The sequence below is a fragment of the Nematostella vectensis genome, chromosome 11 (assembly GCF_932526225.1).
Source record: "Nematostella vectensis chromosome 11, jaNemVect1.1, whole genome shotgun sequence".
Taxonomy (NCBI): Eukaryota; Metazoa; Cnidaria; class Anthozoa; order Actiniaria; family Edwardsiidae; genus Nematostella; species Nematostella vectensis.
The window spans coordinates 16,178,893-16,202,482 of NC_064044.1; the positions used below are offsets into that span (position 1 = coordinate 16,178,893).

General features: G+C 41.9%; 1 protein-coding gene across 3 annotated transcripts in view; it reads left to right on the top strand.

The window, feature by feature from the left end:
- The window catches only part of LOC116611783, a 76,113-nt gene that overhangs the window by 43,082 nt on the left and 9,441 nt on the right, over positions 1-23,590 (top strand). For all 3 annotated transcript variants that reach the window (XM_048734603.1, XM_048734602.1, XM_048734601.1), the window contains exons 27-36: positions 4,335-4,725; positions 5,058-5,348; positions 17,492-18,285; positions 18,497-18,611; positions 19,443-19,546; positions 19,740-19,963; positions 21,795-21,977; positions 22,204-22,281; positions 22,665-22,814; positions 23,240-23,454. In XM_048734603.1, coding sequence (XP_048590560.1) covers positions 4,335-4,725; positions 5,058-5,348; positions 17,492-18,285; positions 18,497-18,611; positions 19,443-19,546; positions 19,740-19,963; positions 21,795-21,977; positions 22,204-22,281; positions 22,665-22,814; positions 23,240-23,454 — 2,545 coding nt within the window. The remainder of the gene's footprint in view (positions 1-4,334; positions 4,726-5,057; positions 5,349-17,491; positions 18,286-18,496; positions 18,612-19,442; positions 19,547-19,739; positions 19,964-21,794; positions 21,978-22,203; positions 22,282-22,664; positions 22,815-23,239; positions 23,455-23,590) is intronic.

A 23,590-nucleotide genomic window follows, 5' to 3' on the forward strand; every position in this document is an offset into this window, starting at 1 on the left:
ATATTGATTACTATGGAGTTGGCTGCGTGATGGTGATGGTGGTTACTATGGAGTTGGCTGCGTGATGGTGATGGTGGTTACTATGGAGTTGGCTGCGTGATGGTGATGGTGGTTACTATGGAGTTGGCTGCGTGATGGTGATGGTGATTAATATGGAGTTGGTTGCGTGATGGTGATGGTGGTTACTATGGAGTTGGCTGCGTGATGGTGATGGTGATTACTATGGAGTTGGCTGCGTGATGGTGATGGTGGTTACTATGGAGTTGGCTGCGTGATGGTGATATTGATTACTATGGAGTTGGTTGCGTGATGGTGATGGTGGTTACTATGGAGTTGGCTGCGTGATGGTGATGGTGGTTACTATGGAGCTGGCTGCGTGATGATGATGGTGGTTACTATGGAGCTGGCTGCGTGATGGTGATGGTGGTTACTATGGAGTTGGCTGCGTGATGGTGATGGTGGTTACTATGGAGTTGGCTGCGTGATGGTGATGGTGGTTACTATGGAGTTGGCTGCGTGATGGTGATGGTGGTTACTATGGAGTTGGTTGCGTGATGGTGATGGTGGTTACTATGGAGTTGGTTGCGTGATGGTGATGGTGGTTACTATGGAGTTGGCTGCGTGATGGTGATGGTGGTTACTATGGAGTTGGCTGCGTTATGGTGATGGTGGTTACTATGGAGTTGGCTGCGTGATGGTGATGGTGGTTACTATGGAGTTGGTTGCGTGATGGTGATGGTGGTTACTATGGAGTTGGCTGCGTGATGGTGATGGTGGTTACTATGGAGTTGGCTGCGTGATGGTGATGGTGTTCACTATGGAGTTGGCTGCGTGATGGTGATGGTGGTTACTATGGAGCTGGCTGCGTGATGGTGATGGTGGTTACTATGGAGTTGGCTGCGTGATGGTGATGGTGTTCACTATGGAGTTGGCTGCGTTATGGTGATGGTGGTTACTATGGAGTTGGCTGCGTGATGATGGTGGTTACTATGGAGTTGGCTGCGTGATGATGATGATGGTGGAGTTGGCTGCGTGATGATGGTGGTGATTACTATGGAGTTGGCTGCGTGATGATGATGGTGATTACTATGAAGTTGGCTGCGTGAAGATGATGGTGATTACTATGAAGTTGGCTGCGTGATGATGATGGTGGAGTTGGCTGCGTGATGATGGTAGTTACTATGGAGTTGGTTGCGTGATGGTGATGGTGGTTACTATGGAGTTGGCTGCGTGATGATGGTTGTTACTATGGAGTTAGCTGCGTGATGGTGATGGTGGTTACTATGGAGCTGGCTGCGTGATGGTGATGGTGGTTACTATGGAGTTGGCTGCGTTATGGTGATGGTGATGGTGGTTACTATGGAGCTGGCTGCGTGATGGTGATGGTGGTTACTATGGAGTTGGTTGCGTGATGGTGATGGTGGTTACTATGGAGTTGGCTGCGTGATGGTGATGGTGGTTACTATGGAGTTGGCTGCGTGATGGTGATGGTGATGGTGGTTACTATGGAGTTGGCTGCGTGATGATGGTGGTTACTATGGAGTTGGCTGCGTGATGGTGATTGTGATGGTGGTTACTATGGAGTTGGCTGCGTGATGGTGATGGTGGTTACTATGGAGCTGGCTGCGTGATGATGGTTGTTACTATGGAGTTGGCTGCGTGATGGTGATGGTGGTTACTATGGAGTTGGCTGCGTGATGGTGATGGTGGTTACTATGGAGTTGGCTGCGTGATGGTGATGGTGGTTACTATGAAGTTGGCTGCGTGATGATGATGGTGGTTACTATGGAGTTGGCTGAGTGATGGTTATGGTGGTTACTATGGAGTTGGTTGCGTGATGGTGATGATGGTGGAGTTGGCTGCGTGATGATGATGGTGGAGTTGGCTGCGTGATGGTGGTGGTGGTTACTATGGAGTTGGCTGCGTGATGGTGATCGTGGTTACTATGGCGTTGGTTGCGTTATGATGATGGTTGAGTTGGCTGCGTGATGGTGATGGTGGTTACTATGGAGTTGGCTGCGTGATGATGGTGGTATCTATGAAGTTGGCTGCGTGATGGTGATGGTGATTACTATGGAGTTGGCTGCGTGATGATGGTGGTTACTATGGAGTTGGCTGCGTGATGATGGTGGTGTTGGCTGCGTGATGGTGATGGTGGTGGAGTTGGCTGAGTGATGGTGATGGTGGTGGAGTTGGTTGCGTGATGGTGATGATGGTGGAGTTGGCTGCGTGATGGTGATGGTGGTTACTATGGAGCTGGCTGCGTGATGGTGATGGTGGTTACTATGGAGTTGGCTGCGTGATGGTGATGGTGGTTACTATGGAGTTGGCTGCGTGATGGTGGTGGTGGTTACTATGGAGCTGGCTGCGTGATGGTGATATTGATTACTATGGAGTTGGTTGCGTGATGGTGATGGTGGTTACTATGGAGTTGGCTGCGTGATGGTGATGGTGGTTACTATGGAGTTGGCTGAGTGATGGTTATGGTGGTTACTATGGAGTTGGTTGCGTGATGGTGATGATGGTGGAGTTGGCTGCGTGATGATGATGGTGGTTACTATGGAGCTGGCTGCGTGATGGTGATGGTGGTTACTATGGAGTTGGCTGCGTGATGGTGATGGTGGTTACTATGGAGCTGGCTGCGTGATGGTGATATTGATTACTATGGAGTTGGTTGCGTGATGGTGATGGTGGTTACTATGGAGTTGGCTGCGTGATGGTGATGGTGGTTACTATGGAGTTGGCTGCGTGATGGTGGTGGTGGTTACTATGGAGTTGGCTGCGTGATGGTGATCGTGGTTACTATGGAGTTGGCTGCGTGATGGTGATGGTGGTTACTATGGAGTTGGCTGCGTGATGGTGATGGTGGTTACTATGGAGTTGGCTGCGTGATGATGATGGTGGTTACTATGGAGTTGGCTGCGTGATGGTGGTGGTGGTTACTATGGAGTTGGCTGCGTGATGGTGATCGTGGTTACTATGGAGTTGGTTGCGTGATGGTGGTGGTGGTTACTATGGAGTTGGCTGCGTGATGGTGATCGTGGTTACTATGGAGTTGGCTGCGTGATGGTGATGGTGGTTACTATGGAGTTGGCTGCGTGATGGTGATGGTGGTTACTATGGAGTTGGCTGCGTGATGGTGATGGTGGTTACTATGGAGTTGGCTGCGTGATGGTGGTGGTGGTTACTATGGAGTTGGCTGCGTGATGGTGATCGTGGTTACTATGGAGTTGGCTGCGTGATGGTGATGGTGGTTACTATGGAGTTGGCTGCGTGATGGTGATGGTGGTTACTATGGAGTTGGCTGCGTGATGGTGGTGGTGGTTACTATGGAGTTGGCTGCGTGATGGTGATCGTGGTTACTATGGCGTTGGTTGCGTTATGATGATGGTTGAGTTGGCTGCGTGATGGTGATGGTGGTTACTATGGAGTTGGCTGCGTGATGATGGTGGTATCTATGAAGTTGGCTGCGTGATGGTGATGGTGATTACTATGGAGTTGGCTGCGTGATGGTGATGGTGGTTACTATGGAGTTGGCTGCGTGATGATGGTGGTTACTATGGAGTTGGCTGCGTGATGGTGATGGTGGTGGAGTTGGCTGCGTGATGGTGATGGTGGTGGAGTTGGTTGCGTGATGGTGATGATGGTGGAGTTGGCTGCGTGATGGTGATGGTGGTTACTATGGAGCTGGCTGCGTGATGGTGATGGTGGTTACTATGGAGTTGGCTGCGTGATGGTGATGGTGGTTACTATGGAGCTGGCTGCGTGATGGTGATATTGATTACTATGGAGTTGGTTGCGTGATGGTGATGGTGGTTACTATGGAGTTGGTTGCGTGATGGTGATGGTGGTTACTATGGAGCTGGCTGCGTGATGATGATGGTGGTTACTATGGAGTTGGCTGCGTGATGATGGTGTTCACTATGGAGTTGGCTGCGTGATGGTGATGGTGGTTACTATGGAGTTGGCTGCGTGATGGTGATGGTGGTTACTATGGAGTTGGTTGCGTGATGGTGATGGTGGTTACTATGGAGTTGGCTGCGTGATGATGGTGGTGATTAATATGGAGTTGGCTGCGTGATGGTGATGGTGGTTACTATGGAGTTGGCTGCGTGATGGTGATGGTGGTTACTATGGAGTTGGCTGCGTGATGATGATGGTGGAGTTGGCTGCGTGATGGTGATGGTGGTTACTATGGAGTTGGCTACGTGATGGTGATGGTGGTTACTATGGAGTTGGCTGCGTGATGATGATGGTGGAGTTGGCTGCGTCATGGTGGATGATAGTGGTGGTTATCATATTATCTTCTACAATAATGGTTCTCATCATCCTAGCTTGTACGAGTACGACCCCGACGTCCCCCTGCTGCTCTCCGTGACCACAAACCACATGACAACTCGCTACACGTACAACGCGTTGCGTGACATCAGCAGCGTGACCTACCCAAACGCAGCAAGATTGCGCTACATTTACAACGAGTACGAGTTGCTAGGCGGAATACAAAGCTTTGCGTCTGACGGAAGCATTTTCAAAGATGTGGAGTTTATGTCAGATTGGAACGGAGTTATTATTACGACCGATAAAATGAAAGGTACTAGCGTGACGATGCAGTTTGATGAGCGGGTGAAACCTGTGTCACTCGCTGGGCCTGACGGCATACCTGCTCGTACCCAGACCCTCGTGACTGAGGAGGAAATCACGAGGAAGACCATAAATGGTGATCAGGTATGTGTGTATGATGATTTCTTAGTTTTAGTTATCTTTTATAGGTATCGGAAAGCCATTTAGATGTTTAGAGGGTGCTGGCGATTACAGGCACTTGTGACGGTGTACCACAAACTTTTACAAAAACAAAAACAATAGCAATAACGTTTATACACATGACATTTCCTTTGTCTTGTGACTGATGTTTGCGAGGGCGTGGGAGTGTGTACGAATATATATCATTGGAAAAAGCTAAGATTGTGATTCTTCAATAAAGGAATATACGCTATATATGTTACGAAAGCCTTTTAGGCACCTATTGCTAACCCAAGCACTCACTGTTTTATTTCTAGGTAATCCAAACCCAGATCTACAACATCCCCGACCACAAAATGACAACGGAGGATGCAAATGGCAATACAATGAGCTACGTGTTTAATGAGGATGGGATCCCGCTAAACGTCACAGATCCCGCAGGTAACGGGTACAGCTACGAGTACAACAACCAGAGTAAGGTGATAGAGTCCAGGCTACCAGATGGCAGTAAGGAAAACTCGGAATATGACGACGGGGGAAAGCTGGTGAAGAGGACTACCCGTAAAGGACGGGTCATCAAGTTTGAGTACGGAGCCGATGGGCGCGTGGTAAGTATTGTAGGAATACCTGTGGTATTTTATACAGGGGAAGAATGGTGAAGAGTGAGAGGCCGATGGGCGCGTGGTAATGTAGGGATACCTGTGGTAAGAATTGCAGGGATACCTGAGGTAGACCCAAAACGTCACGGTACCGTAAAAGAACCCAAAACGCCCGGGGCGTTTATTAAATTTCGATGGTCCGAGGGAAGGGGGGGGGGGGGGCGTTCATTAGTTAAGAGGCGTTTATTAGACAAAGGGATCCCGCTGTAACTCGGAAATTCCCAGTCAACAACCGTTTCCAGCAAAGAAGACAAGGCGCTCCTAGCGGATCCACAGGTATCCCACAAGCAAGATATCAGGCCCCCACAGGCAACCCACAAGCGTACTGTCCACCAACAAACAACCCGATGTTTCGCCCATTCCCAGGTAACCCACAGGGGTATCAGCAACCCACAACTAATCAACTTCCCACAGGTAGACAGCAGTATCCAATGAACTCTCAGCAGCAACAATTAGAACAAGCCCTAAAAATTATTTCTGAATGTGTAAGGTTAGCCTACAGAAATGGATAAAAAACATCCCAAATCACTGAAAATGTCAATATGCCAGGTTCACTAACTTCTCGTAATTGGGATTTTGGGAGGTCTTTAAGAATTGGTACGTGGAATATCCACGGTCATAATAGCAAAGAGCTCGGTAATAAAACAAAATTAGCAGAGGTGGTTGATATCATTCAACAACATGATATCTTCGGAATTGTGGAAATTCATGCTAGTCAAAATACAGATTTAGCTGTCGAAAAATTCAAGCATTTCATAAAAACAAGACCAAAATCTGGTAAAAAAATTTCTGGAGGGATCGCACTCTATATAAGCAACAAAGTAGCAGAAGGAGTCGCGTACTTACCTTCGGAAAACCGGAATATTATATGGTGCAAATTAAAACGAAATTACTTCGGAACGGAAAAGGATATCTTCCTAGGTACCGTCTATTTTAGTCCTCAAAATTATGAACAAACAAATGATGAGGATTATATGTCTGATCTGGAAGAGGATATTATAAAATATCTCGGCCAAGGGGACGTCATTCTGCAAGGGGACTTCAATGCTAGAACTAGTGAACTAACTGAACATATTAATTTTGATGAAGATAGATTTTTAAGCCTTCCTGATGATTATGAACTCGATGTACCATCGCCAAGGTACTCTGAGGACCACTATACTGATAGCAGAGGAAGATCACTGATTGAGCTTTGTAGTGAAAGTAATTTACGAATCGCAAATGGAAGGATAATTGGCGATTTAACAGGGAAAAAGACATGTTATCAATACAACGGTACCAGCTTAGTCGACTACGTGATAAGTAGCAATAGAGTACGGCAGAAATTTCAATTTCTTAAAATTCACCCATTGCTTCCACATATTTCTGATCATTGCCATATAACATATAATATAAAGATTGGAAACAAAATTACGGTAACACAATCAAAAAGCTTTGCTAAACACGCACGAATATTCTGCCACGGTACAAATGTAAAAGAAAATGTGGACTCTATTCTTCGCTCTGATATCTATCGGTCTAAACTGGATAACCTAGTCAGTCACTGCGATACCAATTGCCCAGACACAGCAAGCAATATCACATCAAGTTTTACAAAGCTGCTAGTTGAGATCAGTGAGAAAGCGGGTTTTAAATACGGAGACAAGCAGAAATGTCAAAAAACAAACGCACCATGGTTCGACGAGGAATGTCGATCAGAGAAGGCAAACCTTAAACGGTGTGGAAGGAAGATATGTAACTCACCCAATGACAGTGAGCTAAGGCGGGAGCTATTTTGGAAGAAGAAAAAATTCAAGAAATTATGTAAGCGTAAGAAATATCAATACAGAGCAAGCGGTATCAAAAATTTGGATTTCAAGGATAGCAAAAAACTTTGGCGATCACTTAAGAATCTATTCAGCGTAGGGAAAGACAAAAAACAACAAGAATGTGATTTAGAAATAGAAAGCTTACACTCACACTTCATGGACTTAAACAAAACTACAACTACAAATTTATCCATCCCTAAATGTAGAGACCATACGGGTCCTTTAGACTCAGAGATACGGCTAGAGGAGGTAAAATTAGCTATAGAAAACCTTAAAAACAACAAAGCTCCCGGTCACGATAATATACTAAACGAGCTACTAAAATATGGTAAAGATACTTTACTACCCTACCTAACTAGGTTATTCAACATCATTCTTAGGTCAGGAGTGTTTCCACAAGAATGGAATCTGGGTTTTATTATTCCAATTTTCAAAAAAGGCGATCGCTCTGACGTCAACAATTATAGAGGAATAACACTTTTATCATGCCTCAGTAAGTTATTTACATCTATACTTAATTCAAGACTCTATGATTACCTTGTGCAGAAAGGATATCTAAAGAAGGAACAAGGGGGGTTTAGGAAAAAACACTCAACAGTAGACAGTATATTTATTCTGAAAACCGTTATCGACAGAGTAGTAAAAAGCAAGCCCAAGAAGAAAAACAATATGCTTTTCACTTGCTTCATAGACTTCCGAAAGGCCTTTGACAGCATTCCTAGAGATAAACTATTTGCGAAAATACAACAAGCTGGTATTTCTGGAAACTTTTACGAAGTTCTAAGATCAATGTACTCCAATGATATATCGTGTGGGAAGATAGGGGATTCAATTAGTGAAAGTTTTAGATGCATGGTTGGGGTAAAACAAGGATGCATGTTGAGTCCAACTCTTTTTAATCTGTTCCTTAGCGATTTACCTGATACCTTAGCGAAATCTTCAAGTGCCCACATCTTAGGCAACACAAAATTAAATTGTCTTCTGTATGCAGACGACTTAGTACTTTTCTCGGAAACAAGTAGTGGTCTGCAAGACCTTTTAAATAGACTTTCTATCTACTCAGAAGAAAATAGTCTAAAAGTCAATACTTCAAAAACTAAGGTGATGATTTTTAATAACATAGGCAAAGTAATGAATAACTATCAATTCCTTTTGAACAGGGAACAATTGGAAAATGTCAAATCTTATAAGTACCTAGGGCTAGTATTCAGCGCGGTAGGAAACTTTAACTTAGCAAAAGAGGAGCTTAAAAAAACCGCACTCAAAGCTTTATTTAAGTTAAGGAAAGATCTCGGTATTCACTTCAGATCAGACATTAATCTTACATTAAAACTGTTTGATGCACTGATCAAACCAATTTTATTGTATGGCAGCGAGGTATGGGGTGCCGATAATAAAAGCTGTGTTGATGATAGAGATCCGCTTGAATCAGTACATCTTAAATTCTGTAAAATGTTACTAGGAACTGGAAAAACGGCTGTGAACAATGCGTGCAGAGGGGAACTAGGCAGATATCCTCTTTGTATAAATGCAACATATAGGAACATAAAATACTGGATCAACCTTCGGTCAAAAGAAGAGGCCCTCTCAAAAGTAGTTTATACAGAGTGTGTAAATAACCCTCACGTGTCCTACTGGACCCACAAAACAAAAGAAATAATTTTCAAAGCGGGTTTTGGGTTTATGTGGCTCTATCAAAATGAAACCGACCCTACATTGTTCCTTGATATTTTCTCTAAACGACTTAATGATATGTATTTTCAGAAATGGCATGGGGAAATTTTCAATGACCAAAGGAAAAACAGTAACGAAATGAACAAACTAAGAACTTATAGAACTTTTAAAGACAAATATGAATTAGAGAATTACCTTGTAGCCATCCCTAATGTGAAACATAGAGTTGCGCTAACAAAACTAAGAATAAGTAATCACCAATTGCAAATTGAGAAAGGCAGACACACGAGGCCTTACACAAAGGAAAAAGATCGGATTTGCCCAACATGCAAAAATGACGTGGAAAATGAATTTCACTTTCTAGTACAATGCCAAACATACAAAGAGCTACGAAACTCAGTTATCCAAAATTTGCAGCGCAATCAAATTACACAAAAACGCCTTTTCAATTTACTAATAAATCCGCCAACTCAATTAGCAGGGATAGCTGCAAGGTACATTTCCGAATGTTTCAAGCTAAGGGAAACGCTAATAGGGGAAAAAAGGGAAGAAAAAAAGACCAGAGTGAAGTTAGTTCCTTATTCGCAGTTCCTTTTTCGTCTGTTTCCTTATTCGCTCAGTTCCCTTTTCAAATCCGGGGGGGTACTTAAATGATACCTTTTAATTCGAGTTGAAACAGTATTTAGGCATAACAGTTTATTCAGAACAAGTCCAACAGCATTTTCGTCGGGTAAATTTCGATGCTTTAACGTGCTCGCTGCTAAGAGGAGCTGTGAACATGAGACTCTATCTGCTACAAAAGGTCAAATTACGAAATGCGTGCAATCGCTTTCACAAATGAATCTAGCAAAAGAGAGGAAATCTACCTCTCATCTAATAAATGTATTTGTATCTTGGGCTTTATTTCCAAACGCATTAATATATTTAGAGGGGAAATATTCACGCTTTACTTGACTACGTACATATGTCGTGTGAATTTGACCTTGCTAACAAAACCACAATTTGACAGATAGCGCTTGTTGTCAATTAACACCTTGGCTACTACATAAGGCTCTGACAAAACAAATAGATTAGTGCAGTGACACGAATAGGGGACTGCTCCTTATTCAAGTTAGTTTTCGCGGATAAGGAAATGGAATCTCCCAACGTCCGATTTCGTTTTACCACTTTATCCGAATAAGGAATAGACTATGAAGAGGATTGTCAGTGTTTGCTTATCATTTCTCAATAAAGGAAAGGAAATTTCATAACTCCCGATTCGCTTTTACGACTCCTTTCTAAAGAGTTCTCGAAAAAGGAAATGGTATTTCATAACTCCCTATCTCGTTTTAACTACTTATCCGAATAAGGAATAGACTAAAAAGAGGGTCGTTAGTGTTTTTTAAACATTTCTCGAAAAAGGAAATGGTATTTCATAACGCCTGATTTCGTTTTACATACTTATCCGAATAAGGAATAGACTAAAGAGAGGGTTCTTTAGTATTTTCTAAACATTTCTCGAAAAAGGAAATGGTATTTCATAACGCCTGATTTCGTTTTAACTACTTATCCGAATAAGGAATAGACTAAAGAGAGGGTTCTTTAGTATTTTCTTAACATTTCTCGAATAAGGAAATGGTATTTCATAACGCCTGATTTCGTTTTAACTACTTATCCGAATAAGCAATAGACTAAAGAGAGGGTTCTTTAGTATTTTCTTAACATTTCTCGAATAAGGAAATGGTATTTCATAACGCCTGATTTCGTTTTAACTACTTATCCGAATAAGCAATAGACTAAAGAGAGGGTTCTTTAGTATTTTCTTAACATTTCTCGAATAAGGAAATGGTATTTCATAACGCCTGATTTCTTTTTAAAAATCTATTCGAATAAGGAATCTACTTTAAAGAGGATTGTTAGTATTTTCTCACAATTTGTTTAGAGGAGTATATTCGCGCTTTACTTGACTACGTACGTATGTCGTGTGAATTTGACCTTGCTAACAAAACCACAATTTGACAGATATCGCTTGTTGTCAATTAACACCTTGGCTACTACATAAGGCTCTGACAAAACAAATAGATTAGTGCAGTGACACGAATAGGCAACTGTTCCTTATTCAAGTTAGTTTTCGCGAATAAGGAAATGGAATCTCCAAACGTCCCATTTCGTTTTACGACTTATCCAAATAAGGAATAGACTATGAAGAGGATTGTCAGTGTTTGCTTATCATTTCTCAATAAAGGAAAGGAAATTTCATAACTCCCGATTCGCTTTTACGACTCCTTTTCAAAGAGTTCTCGAAAAAGGAAATGGTATTTCATAACTCCCGATCTCGTTTTAACTACTTATCCGAATAAGGAATAGACTAAAAAGAGGGTCGTTAGTGTTTTTTAAACATTTCTCGAAAAAGGAAATGGTATTTCATAACGCCTGATTTCGTTTTAACTACTTATCCGAATAAGCAATAGACTAAAGAGAGGGTTCTTTAGTACTTTCTAAACATTTCTCGAATAAGGAAATGGTATCTCCAAACGTCCCATTTCGTTTTAACTACTTATCCGAATAAGGAATAAACTATGAAGAGGATTGTCAGTGTTTGCTCATCATTTCTCAATAAAGGAAAGGAAATTTTATAACTCCCGATTTCGCTTTAACTACTCCTTTCGAAAGAGTTCTCGAAAAAGGAAATGGTATTCCATAACTCCCGATCTAGTTTTAACTACTTATCCGAATAAGGAATAGACTAAAAAGCGGGTTTTTTATATTTTCTAAACATTTCTCGAATAAGGAAATGGTATTACATAACGCCTGATTTCGTTTTACCTACTTATCCGAATAAGGAATAGACTAAAGAGAGGGTTCTTTAGTATTTTCTTAACATTTCTCGAATAAGGAAATGGTATTTCATAACGCCTGATTTCGTTTTTCCTACTTATCCGAATAAGCAATAGACTAAAGAGAGGGTTCTTTAGTATTTTCTTAACATTTCTCGAAAAAGGAAATGGTATTTCATAACGCCTGATTTCTTTTTAAATATCTATTCGAATAAGGAATCTACTTTAAAGAGGATTGTTAGTATTTTCTCACAATTTGTTTAGAGGAGTATATTCGCGCTTTACTTGACTACGTACGTATGTCGTGTGAATTTGACCTTGCTAACAAAACCACAATTTCACAGATAGTGCTTGTTGTCAATTAACACCTTGGCTACTACATAAGGCTCTGACAAAACAAATAGATTAGTGCAGTGACACGAATAGGCAACTGCTCCTTATTCAAGTTAGTTTTCGCGGATAAGGAAATGGAATCTCCCAACGTCCCATTTCGTTTTACGACTGGATGATGAACAAAATGACGAATTTATGGGTCTACCAAAAGATTACCAAATTGATATTCCAAATAATAGAAATTCACAAGACTCTAAGGTGATTGACAGCCGAGGAAGAAATTTAATAGAAACGTGCACTGCACTCAATATGCGAATTTTGAACGGCAGAGTAGTAGGTGACCTTGAAGGTAAGAAAACCTGCTTTCGATACAACGGAAGCAGCGTTGTTGATTACATAATTGTAAATAATGAAAGTTTAGACATTGTTGATTATTTCATTGTGAATCCGCTTGAGCCACACCTGACTGATCACTGTTCGCTTTCATGCAGTCTAAACCTGAAATTTACATTTAAACAAAAGGATAATTCAGAAAACGTACAACTAAGTGAGCTCAAAAGATTGCGCTGGAATAACGAGATCAGTAGCGAGTCAAAGCTATTGTTCGAGTCCGAAGAAGTGCAAACAAATTTAAATGCGGCTTTAAATAATAATTGCGTAGACACATCAGTAGATCTTTTTACAGAAACGCTCTTATCCGCATGCGAAAACGCAGGACTGCGCTACCAAAACAATGACATTAAAGAGAGCAGCGTTAACAAAATGTGGTTCGACAAGGAATGTAAAAATGAAAAAGAAAATTTACGCTCACTAGGCAAATTACTTTCAAAGCAGCCTGACCAACGCGAGCTAGGAGCCGTCTTGAAGGAAAAAAAGAAGTCTTTTAAAAAACTCTGTAGGCGGAAAAAGTATACGCATTATAATAATATAGTAAACAGTATCGATTTCAGAAACTCTAAAAACACTTGGAAACAAATAAATAGGATTTTCAACAGCAATACACATAAACAATCACATCAAATTAGACCCGAAGAAGCTGCTGTTTTTCATCAGCACTTCGAACAATTAAACGCGACAATAGAATCACAAAATACAATGGAAGAAGTAGAAAAAACGCGAATAAACAATAGGCAAGGGCCATTGGATCACGAATTCACGGAACTCGAAATAACTAACGCCATAAAAAGTCTAAAAACGGGTAAAGCACCCGGCGCTGATAATATTTTAAACGAAGTATTAAAGTGCGGCGAAGAAACTCTGAAAAAGCCATTACAAATTTTGTTTAATAAAATTTTGAATAGTGGGGAATACCCATCTAGCTGGAGTTATGGTCTGATAGTACCGATCCTGAAAAAAGGAGATCCTAGTAAACCGGAAAATTTTAGAGGTATTACCTTACTCTCGTCACTAGGAAAAGTTTTCACATCCATAATGAACAACAGATTGTACAATTACCTTGTCGAAAGAAAAATAATCAAACCTGAGCAGGGAGGATTCAGAAAAGAGCATGGAACAGTGGATAGTATTTTCATCCTAAAATCTTTGATTGACAAATACGTTAAAGCAAAGCCAAAAAAGAAACAAAACTTCCTATTTACGTGTTATGTTGATTTCAGTAAAGCTTTCGACAGAGTACCAAGACACAAACTTTTTGATAAGCTAGAGCGTTCAGGCGTAACAGGGCGATTTCTTGAAGTTTTGAAATCAATTTACACAAATGATAAGTCCTCAGTCAAAATTAGAAATCTGTTAACGCCAGCCTTTAGGTGTTACAACGGAGTGAAACAGGGATGTATGATTTCCCCGACACTATTTAATTTTTATCTCAGCAGCTTGTCCGAGGAACTAAATACAGTAAGAAATTGCAACGATGTCGAACTCAATTCACGACCTATTAGTTGTTTACTTTATGCCGACGATTTGGTAATCGTCTCGAAGACTGCCACGGGGCTACAAAAATATTTAGACAAACTAAGCGAATTTTGTGATGAAGCAAAACTCACTGTTAATCTAGAAAAAACTAAGATAATGATATTTAATAACTCTGGGAAAACAATGAACAACTATCTCTTTAAATACAGAAACAGTAAAGTTGACATTGTCAAGTCATATAAATACCTTGGGGTGCATTTTAGCACCTTTGGGAACTTCAGCCTAGCAAAGCAAGAAATAAAGAAGGTCGGACTAAAAGCTTTGTATAAGCTTCGAAAAGAAATGGGAAACCACTTTAGAGACAAAATAACTCTAACACTTAGGCTCTTTGATACCCTTGTAACCCCAATTCTATTATATAGTAGCGAGGTGTGGGGAACAGACTGCAATGACAAACTAGAAAAAGACCCCATAGAATCTGTACACACAAGGTTTATACGTTGGCTGCTAGGCGTCAACAGGTACTGCAGTTCTAATGCATGTAGATCCGAGGTCGGTAGATTTCCAATGCGTTTAAAAGCCAAATGTAGAGCAATAAAATATTGGCAAAAAATGATAAATTCTGACCACAGTAAACTTGCTGTGTTGGCTTTCCTAGATTCTTTAGAAAATAACAGCAAGGTAACTTGGGTGCACAAACTGAAAAACATTTTAGATCGAGCAGGCTTGGGCTATATATGGCTTGATGCCCCAAACACGTCTATAAATTTAATAAAGATGCGCTTTGAAGATATCGAGCGACAGGTGTGGCTAAGTGAGATTCACAATGATAGTAGAAGAGACCCACGCCAAAAGAATAAATTGCGAACTTTCAGGACCTTCAAGGTGGTCTACGAACTTGAAAAATATCTTACCCAAATTAATAATGTACAACACAGAATTGCCGTCACAAAATTAAGACTAAGCAATCATAATTTGGCCATCGAAACAGGTAGACATGCCAAACCATATGTGCCCCCAAATGAGAGGAGGTGCACGATTTGCAAAAATGGAATAGAAAACGAAGAACACTTTCTTGTAAAATGCCCTACATACAACGCGATTAGAAAGGCATACTATAGTGTTATCAAAGACAAAACTAATATCAACTTAAATGCAATGACATCTGAAAGAGCTTTCCTTTTTATTATTACCATGGATCAAAGAAACGAGATCACTAACAGGGAAACTGCAAAATATATTTTTGACTGCACAAGAAAAAGATTTGAATGCCTAAAAGAATAAATGCACACCACGGATAATGACAACCTCCTTTTTATCTTAACTATTTGGAAAAACACCTGATATATAATCATGTATAAGGGTACCAAATAAAATATATTGATTGATTGATTGATTGAGAGATGTTGAAAAAACACTGACAATCTTCTTTTTGAGTTTATTCCTTATTCGGCATAGGTAAGTTAAAACGAGATCGGGAGTTATGAAATACCATTTCCTTTTTCGAGAACTCTTTCGAAAGGCGTCGTTTAAGCGAAATCAGGCGTTATGAAATTCCATTTCCTTATTCGAGAAATTTTAAGAAAATACTAAAGAACCCTCTCTTTAGTCTATTCCTTATTCGGATAAGTAGTTAAAACGAAATCAGGCGTTATGAAATACCATTTCCTTTTTCGAGAAATGTTTAGAAAATACTAAAGAACCCTCTCTTTAGTCTATTCCTTATTCGGATAAGTATGTAAAACGAAATCAGGCGTTATGAAATACAATTTCCTTTTTCGAGAAATGTTTAAAAAACACTAACGACCCTCTTTTTAGTCTATTCCTTATTCGGATAAGTAGTTAAAACGAGATCGGGAGTTATGAAATACCATTTCCTTTTTCGAGAACTCTTTAGAAAGGAGTCTTAAAAGCGAATCGGGAGTTATGAAATTTCATGTCCTTTAATGAGAAATGATGAGCAAACACTGACAACCCTCTTCATAGTCTATTCCTTATTCGGATAAAGTCGTAAAACGAAATCGGACGTTGGGAGATTCCATTTCCTTATCCGCGAAAACTAACTTGAATAAGGAGCAGTCCCCTATTCGTGTCACTGCACTAATCTATTTGTTTTGTCAGAGCCATATCTAGTAGCCAAGGTGTTAATTGACAACAACACTATCTGTCAAATTGTGGTTTTGTTAGCAAGGTCAAATTCACACGACATACGTACGTAGTCAAGTAAAGCGTGAATATTTCCCCTCTAAATATATTAATGCGTTTGGAAATAAAGCCCAAGATACAAATACATTTATTAGATGAGAGGTAGATTTCCTCTCTTTTGCTAGATTCATTTGTGAAAGCGATTGCACGCATTTCGTAATTTGACCTTTTGTAGCAGATAGAGTCTCATGTTCACAGCTCCTCTTAGCAGCGAGCACGTTAAAGCATCGAAATTTACCCGACGAAAATGCTGTTGGACTTGTTCTGAATAAACTGTTATGCCTAAATACTGTTTCAACTCGAATTAAAAGGTATCATTTAAGTACCCCCCGGATTTGAAAAGGGAACTGAGCAAATAAGGAAACAGACGAAAAAGGAACTGCGAATAAGGAACTAACTTCACTCTGGTGAAAAAAAGAAAAAAGAAAATACAATGTAAAACTAAGTAGTAACTAAAAACAATCAGAAAAGATTTAGAAAAAGAAAAAATGAAAGAAAGGAAATACAATGTAAACTAAAACTAAGAACAATCACATAATAGCTGTTGTACGTCTTATATACGTACTATTTTACCTTTTTTTAAAATTTTTTGGTCACTAACCGATGTAACTTTACTGTTTCAAGGGACCAATAAATAAAATCTGTCTGTCTGTCTGTCTGTTAGAAAGGGGCGTTCTTTACAAACTATAAAAATATAACAGATTCAAAGGCCTGTAACCAGAATCAAAATTTTACTGAAGCAAAGTCAGCCACTGGATGATAAATCCAACAAAAGCAAGTGTTTATCTCATACTTTTTAATTGTGAAACACTGAACATTAAAATTTTACCGAGGCGAGTGCCTCATTTGCCCCATGCTGGCTACGGCCCTGCCCAAGTGCAGTGGGGTTCTTGTCAGGATCATATTAAATTATAGCCTGCGTAGCAAGCGTTTACCGTGCGACGAATGCAATTATTTAACGGTGCAAGTATGCGGAAACGAGAAGTAGGCCTTGTTATTCCTGGATGCTACACTGCGAAGACAAAACTAAAGAAAATTGCAGAAATCCTAAGAAATGAAATCAGAAACGTTAGAGGGTGGTACCCTTATTTTGAATTTGACATTGAACAAGACGCTACTCGCTTACCAGTGTTGATTAAGCAAGATGACAATCAAATTACCATTTATATTTCCGGAATTCCTATGCCGTTTGTTTGGCAGGGAAGGGAGCGGGGGAGGGAAGGGGGGGGGGGGTGGGCGTTTAATAGAGGGGGCGTTTATTGGAGAGGGGCGTTCATTGCAAACTTGTAGGCCTAGATCAGAGGCGTTCTTTAGATAGCGGGAGTTTATTAGGTCATTTACGGTATTTCTCATTCCAATTCTCCTATTTATCCTTTTTTCACAGTCCAAAAAGGAGATCCCGGATGTTGGTGTGACGTATTACCTTCACGACTCTCGGGGAAACCTCATCATGGCAACCAACAAGCACGGCACCGTCAGCATCGAATATAATAAGAACAACCGGCCAGTCAGCGTGAAGTATCCAGACGGACGCCTGATAGAGTATCGGTACAACAGAATGGGCCGGCGTATAGGCATATCCGAGAACAGTACTGGGTACAACGTTACTTATCGGTACGATCAGTTCAATAGGCTTTCAGAGGTGTGGTCAAATGGGGAGGTTCTCATGCGAATGGAGCACAACTCTACTGGAAGTAATGAGAGGAGGGTGTTTGGTAACGGCATGGAGACCGTAGAGGAATTCTTAACCGGTACCAGGACACTAAAATCAATGCATAATAAGGCTGGGGCGTTGGATTGTTCTAAGTTTGAATACGAATACAACAGTAAAGGAAGACCAGTGAAGATAAAAACCTTGGAAGGAAGCAGAGAGTTTAAGTATGACGCCATGTCTCAGTTGGTCGCTTGGCGGGATAGCGGCGAAGGGGGTAACGGAAGCGAGTATAGCTACGATTCCAGGAAGAACAGATACCAGGAGAAGAATCTTTTGACGGGCGAGAAGGACTACTACGAGTCTAATGTGGTCAACCAATACACCTCCGCGGGAGAGTTTGTCTATGAGTTTGATAAAAACGGGAACATGGTAGGAAAGAAGAGTAAGAAGACGCGAACGAAGGATGTCAAGTTTGTGTTCAGCGAGGATAACGTCCTGATGCAAACGGAGACAGCCAATGAGAGGTAAGAAATCACAAATTCACCTGTGGTGAATATAGGGCAGTTAAATATATGCAAGCTTTACCAAAGCCATCTCCGATCCTTAAATTTTCAGCCTCTATTTTCAGCGCTATTTCAATTAAAAAGGAAGATTCTATTGAATCCCTTTGACCTGCAACTGTGAGCAAGGCTTCATATTTGAAGGGTGATAGCGGCTTCTTCTGTTGTACTTTAGGTGTAATTATCTATACGATGCACTAGGACTGCTCTACAAGAAGTCGTGCATTAGCGGAGATACGCGCTACATTGTGGATCCTTTCGGCGTGTATGGTGTTAGCACTATAGGCCAGGTATGGGGCGAAAGTATTATAGGCCAGGTATGGGGTGAAAGTACTATAGGCCAGGTATGGGGTGGAAATGCTATAGGCCAGGTATGGGGTGAAAGTACTACAGGCCAGGTATGGTGTGAAATTGTATAGGCCAGGTATGGGGTGAAAGTACTATAGGCCAGGTATGGGGTGGAAGTACTCTAGGCCAGGTATGGGGTGGAAGTACTATAGGCCAGGTATGGGGTGGAAGTACTATAGGCCAGGTATGGGGTGGAAGTACTATAGGCCAGGTATGGGGTGGAAGTACTCTAGGCCAGGTATGGGGTGGAAGTACTCTAGGCCAGGTATGGGGTGAGTGTACTATGGGCCAGGTATGGGGTGAGTGTACTATGGGCCAGGTATGGGGTGAGTGTACTATGGGCCAAGTATGGGGTGAGTGTACTATGGGCCAAGTATGGGGTGAGTGTACTATGGGCCAAGTATGGGGTGGGTGTACTATAGGCCAAGTATGGGGTGGGTGTACTATAGGCCAGGTGTGGGCTGAGTGTACTATGGGCCAGGTATGAGGTGAGTGTACTATGGGCCAAGTATGGGGTGAGTGTACTATGGGCCAAGTATGGGGTGAGTGTACTATGGGCCAAGTATGGGGTGGGTGTACTATAGGCCAAGTATGGGGTGAGTGTACTATAGGCCAGGTGTGGGCTGAGTGTACTATGGGCCAGGTATGAGGTGAGTGTACCATAGGCCAGGTATAGTGTGAGTGTACTATAGGCCAGGTATGGGCAAACCTATTTAAATGGTGCTATAGACCCACGAAAGGCGTCAGCGTTTAAACGAAAATCTGTGTTTTAGATCTCTGGCGGAAATGTGACACATTTTGTGCATGCAGAGGAGAAAGGTCTGATTTCGCTTATAAAAGACGAGATTGTTTATTACTACCAGTTTAACGGAGAAGGGTAAGTTAAGTTGTCTGAGTAACACACTTTAAAGATGCAGTAAAGACGCGTGTTTCAACCCTATATACTAATATATACGATATACTTTGTAGAATTTGTTTTGGGGAATACGTTTCGGGGAATTTAAACTAAAGTAAACCAATGTTTCGGTCCCTTCTCCGGAGAAAGGAGAAATATTTGTTTTCTCCCTCAGCTCAGTAATAAGCCTTGTCAAGGACGATTGCCAAACTCCAATCAACACCTACCAGTACGACCCTTTCGGACAGCTGTTGTCTGTCCGGGAATCTGTCCGGAACGACTTTCTGTTTATCGGCCAGTGGGGAGTAATGAGGGATAAAGAAGTACCCGGACTTTACCGCATGCGAGCCAGGCACTACGACTCGCAAATTGGTCGATTCATCAGCTTCGACCCTCTTGGTGAGTGTGCCTATCTAAGCCTAGTTCCTGCCGTTCTTACCGGATTCCCTGTGTTCAGCCTAGTCTCTGCCGTTCTTACCGGGTTTCCTGTGTTTAGCCTAGTCTCTGGCGTTCTTACCGGATTTCCTGTGTTCAGCCTTGTCCTTGGCGTTCTTACCGGGTTCCCTGTGTTCAGCCTAGTCTCTGCCGTTCTTACCGGGTTTCCTGTGTTCAGCCTAGTCTCTGGCGTTCTTACTGGGTTTCCTGTGTTCAGCATAGTCCCTGGCGTTCTTACCGGATTTCCTGTGTTAAGCCTAGTCCCTGGTGTTCTTACCGGGTTTCCTGTCTCCTCCTTTGTCCCTGGCGTTCTTACCGGGTTCCCTCTGTTCAGCCTAGTCCCTGGCGTTTTTACCGGGTTTCCTGTGTTTATTTTATTTTTTTAATAACACTTTCCTGTGTTATTACCATATTCACTGCTTCTGTCTCCAATAGCGTTCCCTGCTAGCAGAGGCCTCTTTTCTCTGTATTTCGCTGGGCTGGAGTTCGCGAGAAAAAGATACCTCTGCCATGGGTCGCAAGTTCGTTTGATCAAACCGCCGTCCACGATCGTGGACGGGAGATCCAGAGCGCATGCTCCGTTAAATAATTACTGGCCACTATTTGAGCCCACAATGACTAAGCCCGCATTCGAAACGGCGTCCTCCGTAGAAATATCACGCGACGAATTTTAAAAGTAGCCATTCAATGCCTTATCTTCATTCAGGATTTTCTCTCTTTTGACTAACGAGTTAATCTTCCGTTTACAGGTTTTGCAGCATATTCTACTGGAATTAGCTGATCTAAGTTTACCAAAAATTTTTGTAACATTTTCTTCGAGTCCAACTGTGCGATATTTACATTGAAGAAACTCGCCTGCCCAGATGTCTTGAAATGTATCCCACAAACAAGACAATACTCGTCTTTGCTGCGTTTGCTGTTCAATCTTTTCAGTGACGTTTTAGGTGATTGATATTGAACAGTTGTTTTCTTTTTTCGAAGAGGAGAACTAACCGGAGTTTGATTCATAATTTGCGACTAAACCCATGCAAAGCATATTAGCATATTGACAGCTTTCGCGCGATGGTACGGGTTTTGGCACGTCAAGCTCGGTCGTTTAGAAACGCACACGCATGCGCAACGAAAACAGTTTCGACCCATGGCAGAGGTCTCTTTTCCTCGCGAACGCAAGCACAGCGAAATACAGAGAAAAGATGCCTCTGCTAGCAGGGAACCAATAGCGCTAAGAGATCAGAATAACAGCAAAAAAGCAATTTAATCAGCGCTCACGAAAAAAGCCAGAATTCTTTTTTTTCAGAAAGTGTTTAGTTTCATTTAAATATTTTAGGTTTTCGTCGTTCTCTGGTGTGACGGACGCAGTCATTTCTTTTTTTAATCATTTTGTTTTGAATTTGCCACCCAAAAAGGTCACGTAATCTCTTATCGAAAGTCCCCCATCGAGGCACCCATCTGCGTGGTGGCTCATTATCCTCTGGGTCCAGAGATATATAACTAAGCCATGAAATCGGGAGCCATTCCCTGCTCTACGAATAGCATATGGATTCTTTAGGGTCTCCTTTACATTGTGAATGAAACGTTTAAGAGACGGGACCTCGGATTTGTGTCTCATTCGAAAAACTGGAAAACATAGGAGAAACAAGTTCAACACTCTAACAGCACCAATTTCAAATCCAGACCTGAACCTTCAAGTCCCCGAGCTCAACTCGGACCACAGCGATAAGAAGCCAATGTGCTAACCACTAGGCCACCTGTGCTTTCAGTTATATCAACTGGTCTCTGTGTCGTTTACCTCTAGGTGATGCGTCACTGGAGACTAACTTCTATGTCTATGCCAACAACAATCCCATCATGCTTCAGGACCCCAACGGCCGTATTGCCGTTCTCATCGTGGCCGGAGGCGCACTTCTCGGCTCAGTCACAAGTGTTGTGTCCTATGGACTCGGTACCTTAGCAACCGGCGACGACTTTACACTTGGAGGTAAGCGATTTACAGCCCTAGCAACTGTACGGATTAATAACATATGAACCCGGTACCTTAGCAAACGGCGAGGACACTCGGAGGTAATATAATTAATGTAAGTGCTTTGTGTCCCCCATACTTCTGTATTGGCTCGTTGTTTTAAGGAAGTGCTTTGTACTTCTGGGAATCGATCATTCCATGAATCCTTATTGGACTGTTGCGAAATGTGTGTCATGTTTTGAAGGTGCCGTGGGTGCTGCTGTGTCTGGAGGAATAACAGGAGCAGCAACTACAGCGGCAGCTGCGCTTGGTCCTTTTGCTGGTACGTATGGGAAGCTTGCGCCGGCGCTAAGAGTAAAAGCTATAAAAATGCATCCATGTGAAAGCTTAAGAAAATGCCTAATAGTTAACGCTAGGAAAATACCTTGTAACCAAGCCTCCTTCTCCTTTGCCGCGCGCCACACGAATCTCAATACCCAAAAATCCTTACTGAAGAGCCCGTATGTAGGCTAGCGTATAGGTGAATATGCCGTGAAGTATCTTGGAGATGAGGGGGGGGGGGGGGGGGATTCGCAGACTAAACCATTTCCCGATTACTACTGAGGAGACTTTTCCGTTTCCACAAGTGCACATTTGTGTAAAGGCTAATGTTATCCATCGCTTAGGTTAATTTTCAAAGCTAACGTTTACAACTATCATCCATAGCTTACTATTTCGGGTCTCGAACTGCCATGTTGGCGAATGGTGCTGGTTATGCAATCCAAACGGCTATAGACGGAACCGAGTTCAAGGGCAATGACTTCATGACCAACATGGCGACTGGATTTGTGTTCGGAGGCCTCCCCATTAAAATACGTGAGTTGTTATTCGACATCAATCTGATCACATGACTTGATTTGTATAGCAAGTAGAACGCATTATCAGTAGACTCAAGGGTAGAGCAAATAAGCTCGAGTTGAAGAATGATTCCTTCCCCAATTCTACTTCTCTAAGGGCTCATAGCACACAGACTCTGCGGAGCAACCCGAAAATGAACTTTCCAAACACAAGAAAAGGGTCCAAGGCCACTCTCCTTATAAATGTATTCAGAATGGTAGTGTTTGTGCTCGCAATAATGATACCTTGCTCTGAGTGTTGGCATTCCATTTGATTTCCCTGACACGTGACTTCCCTTCAAAACCAGGGTTATCCAAACTGGGCTTTCCCTGACACGTGACTTCCCTTCAAAAGCTGGGTTATCCAAACTAGGTGTTCCTTGACACGTGACTTTCCTTCAACAGCTGGGTTATCCAAACTAGGTGGGCCCTCTATTGCGAAAGACTTTGCTAACGGCGTCTTCGGAGGGTTAGTTTCCGGATTAACACCCAATTTCCAAAAAGTGTGGAAGCAGATGAAAAATCTTGCGAAAGATCTCAGTAAGGGCCTGGGAAATCTGTACAAAATGATGAAAAAAGGACTTAGCGAATTCTTGGATTGGATACGGTCACATGATCCGGTGAGTAAGGATTCCGAGAATGTGATGCTGTCAGTTCATTACCAAAAGAATGTTAGTCAATATAAGTTTATATATAAATCCACGTAACTTCCCCTTCCTCAACACAACTATGCGACACTAGTAATTAGCTCTTCTA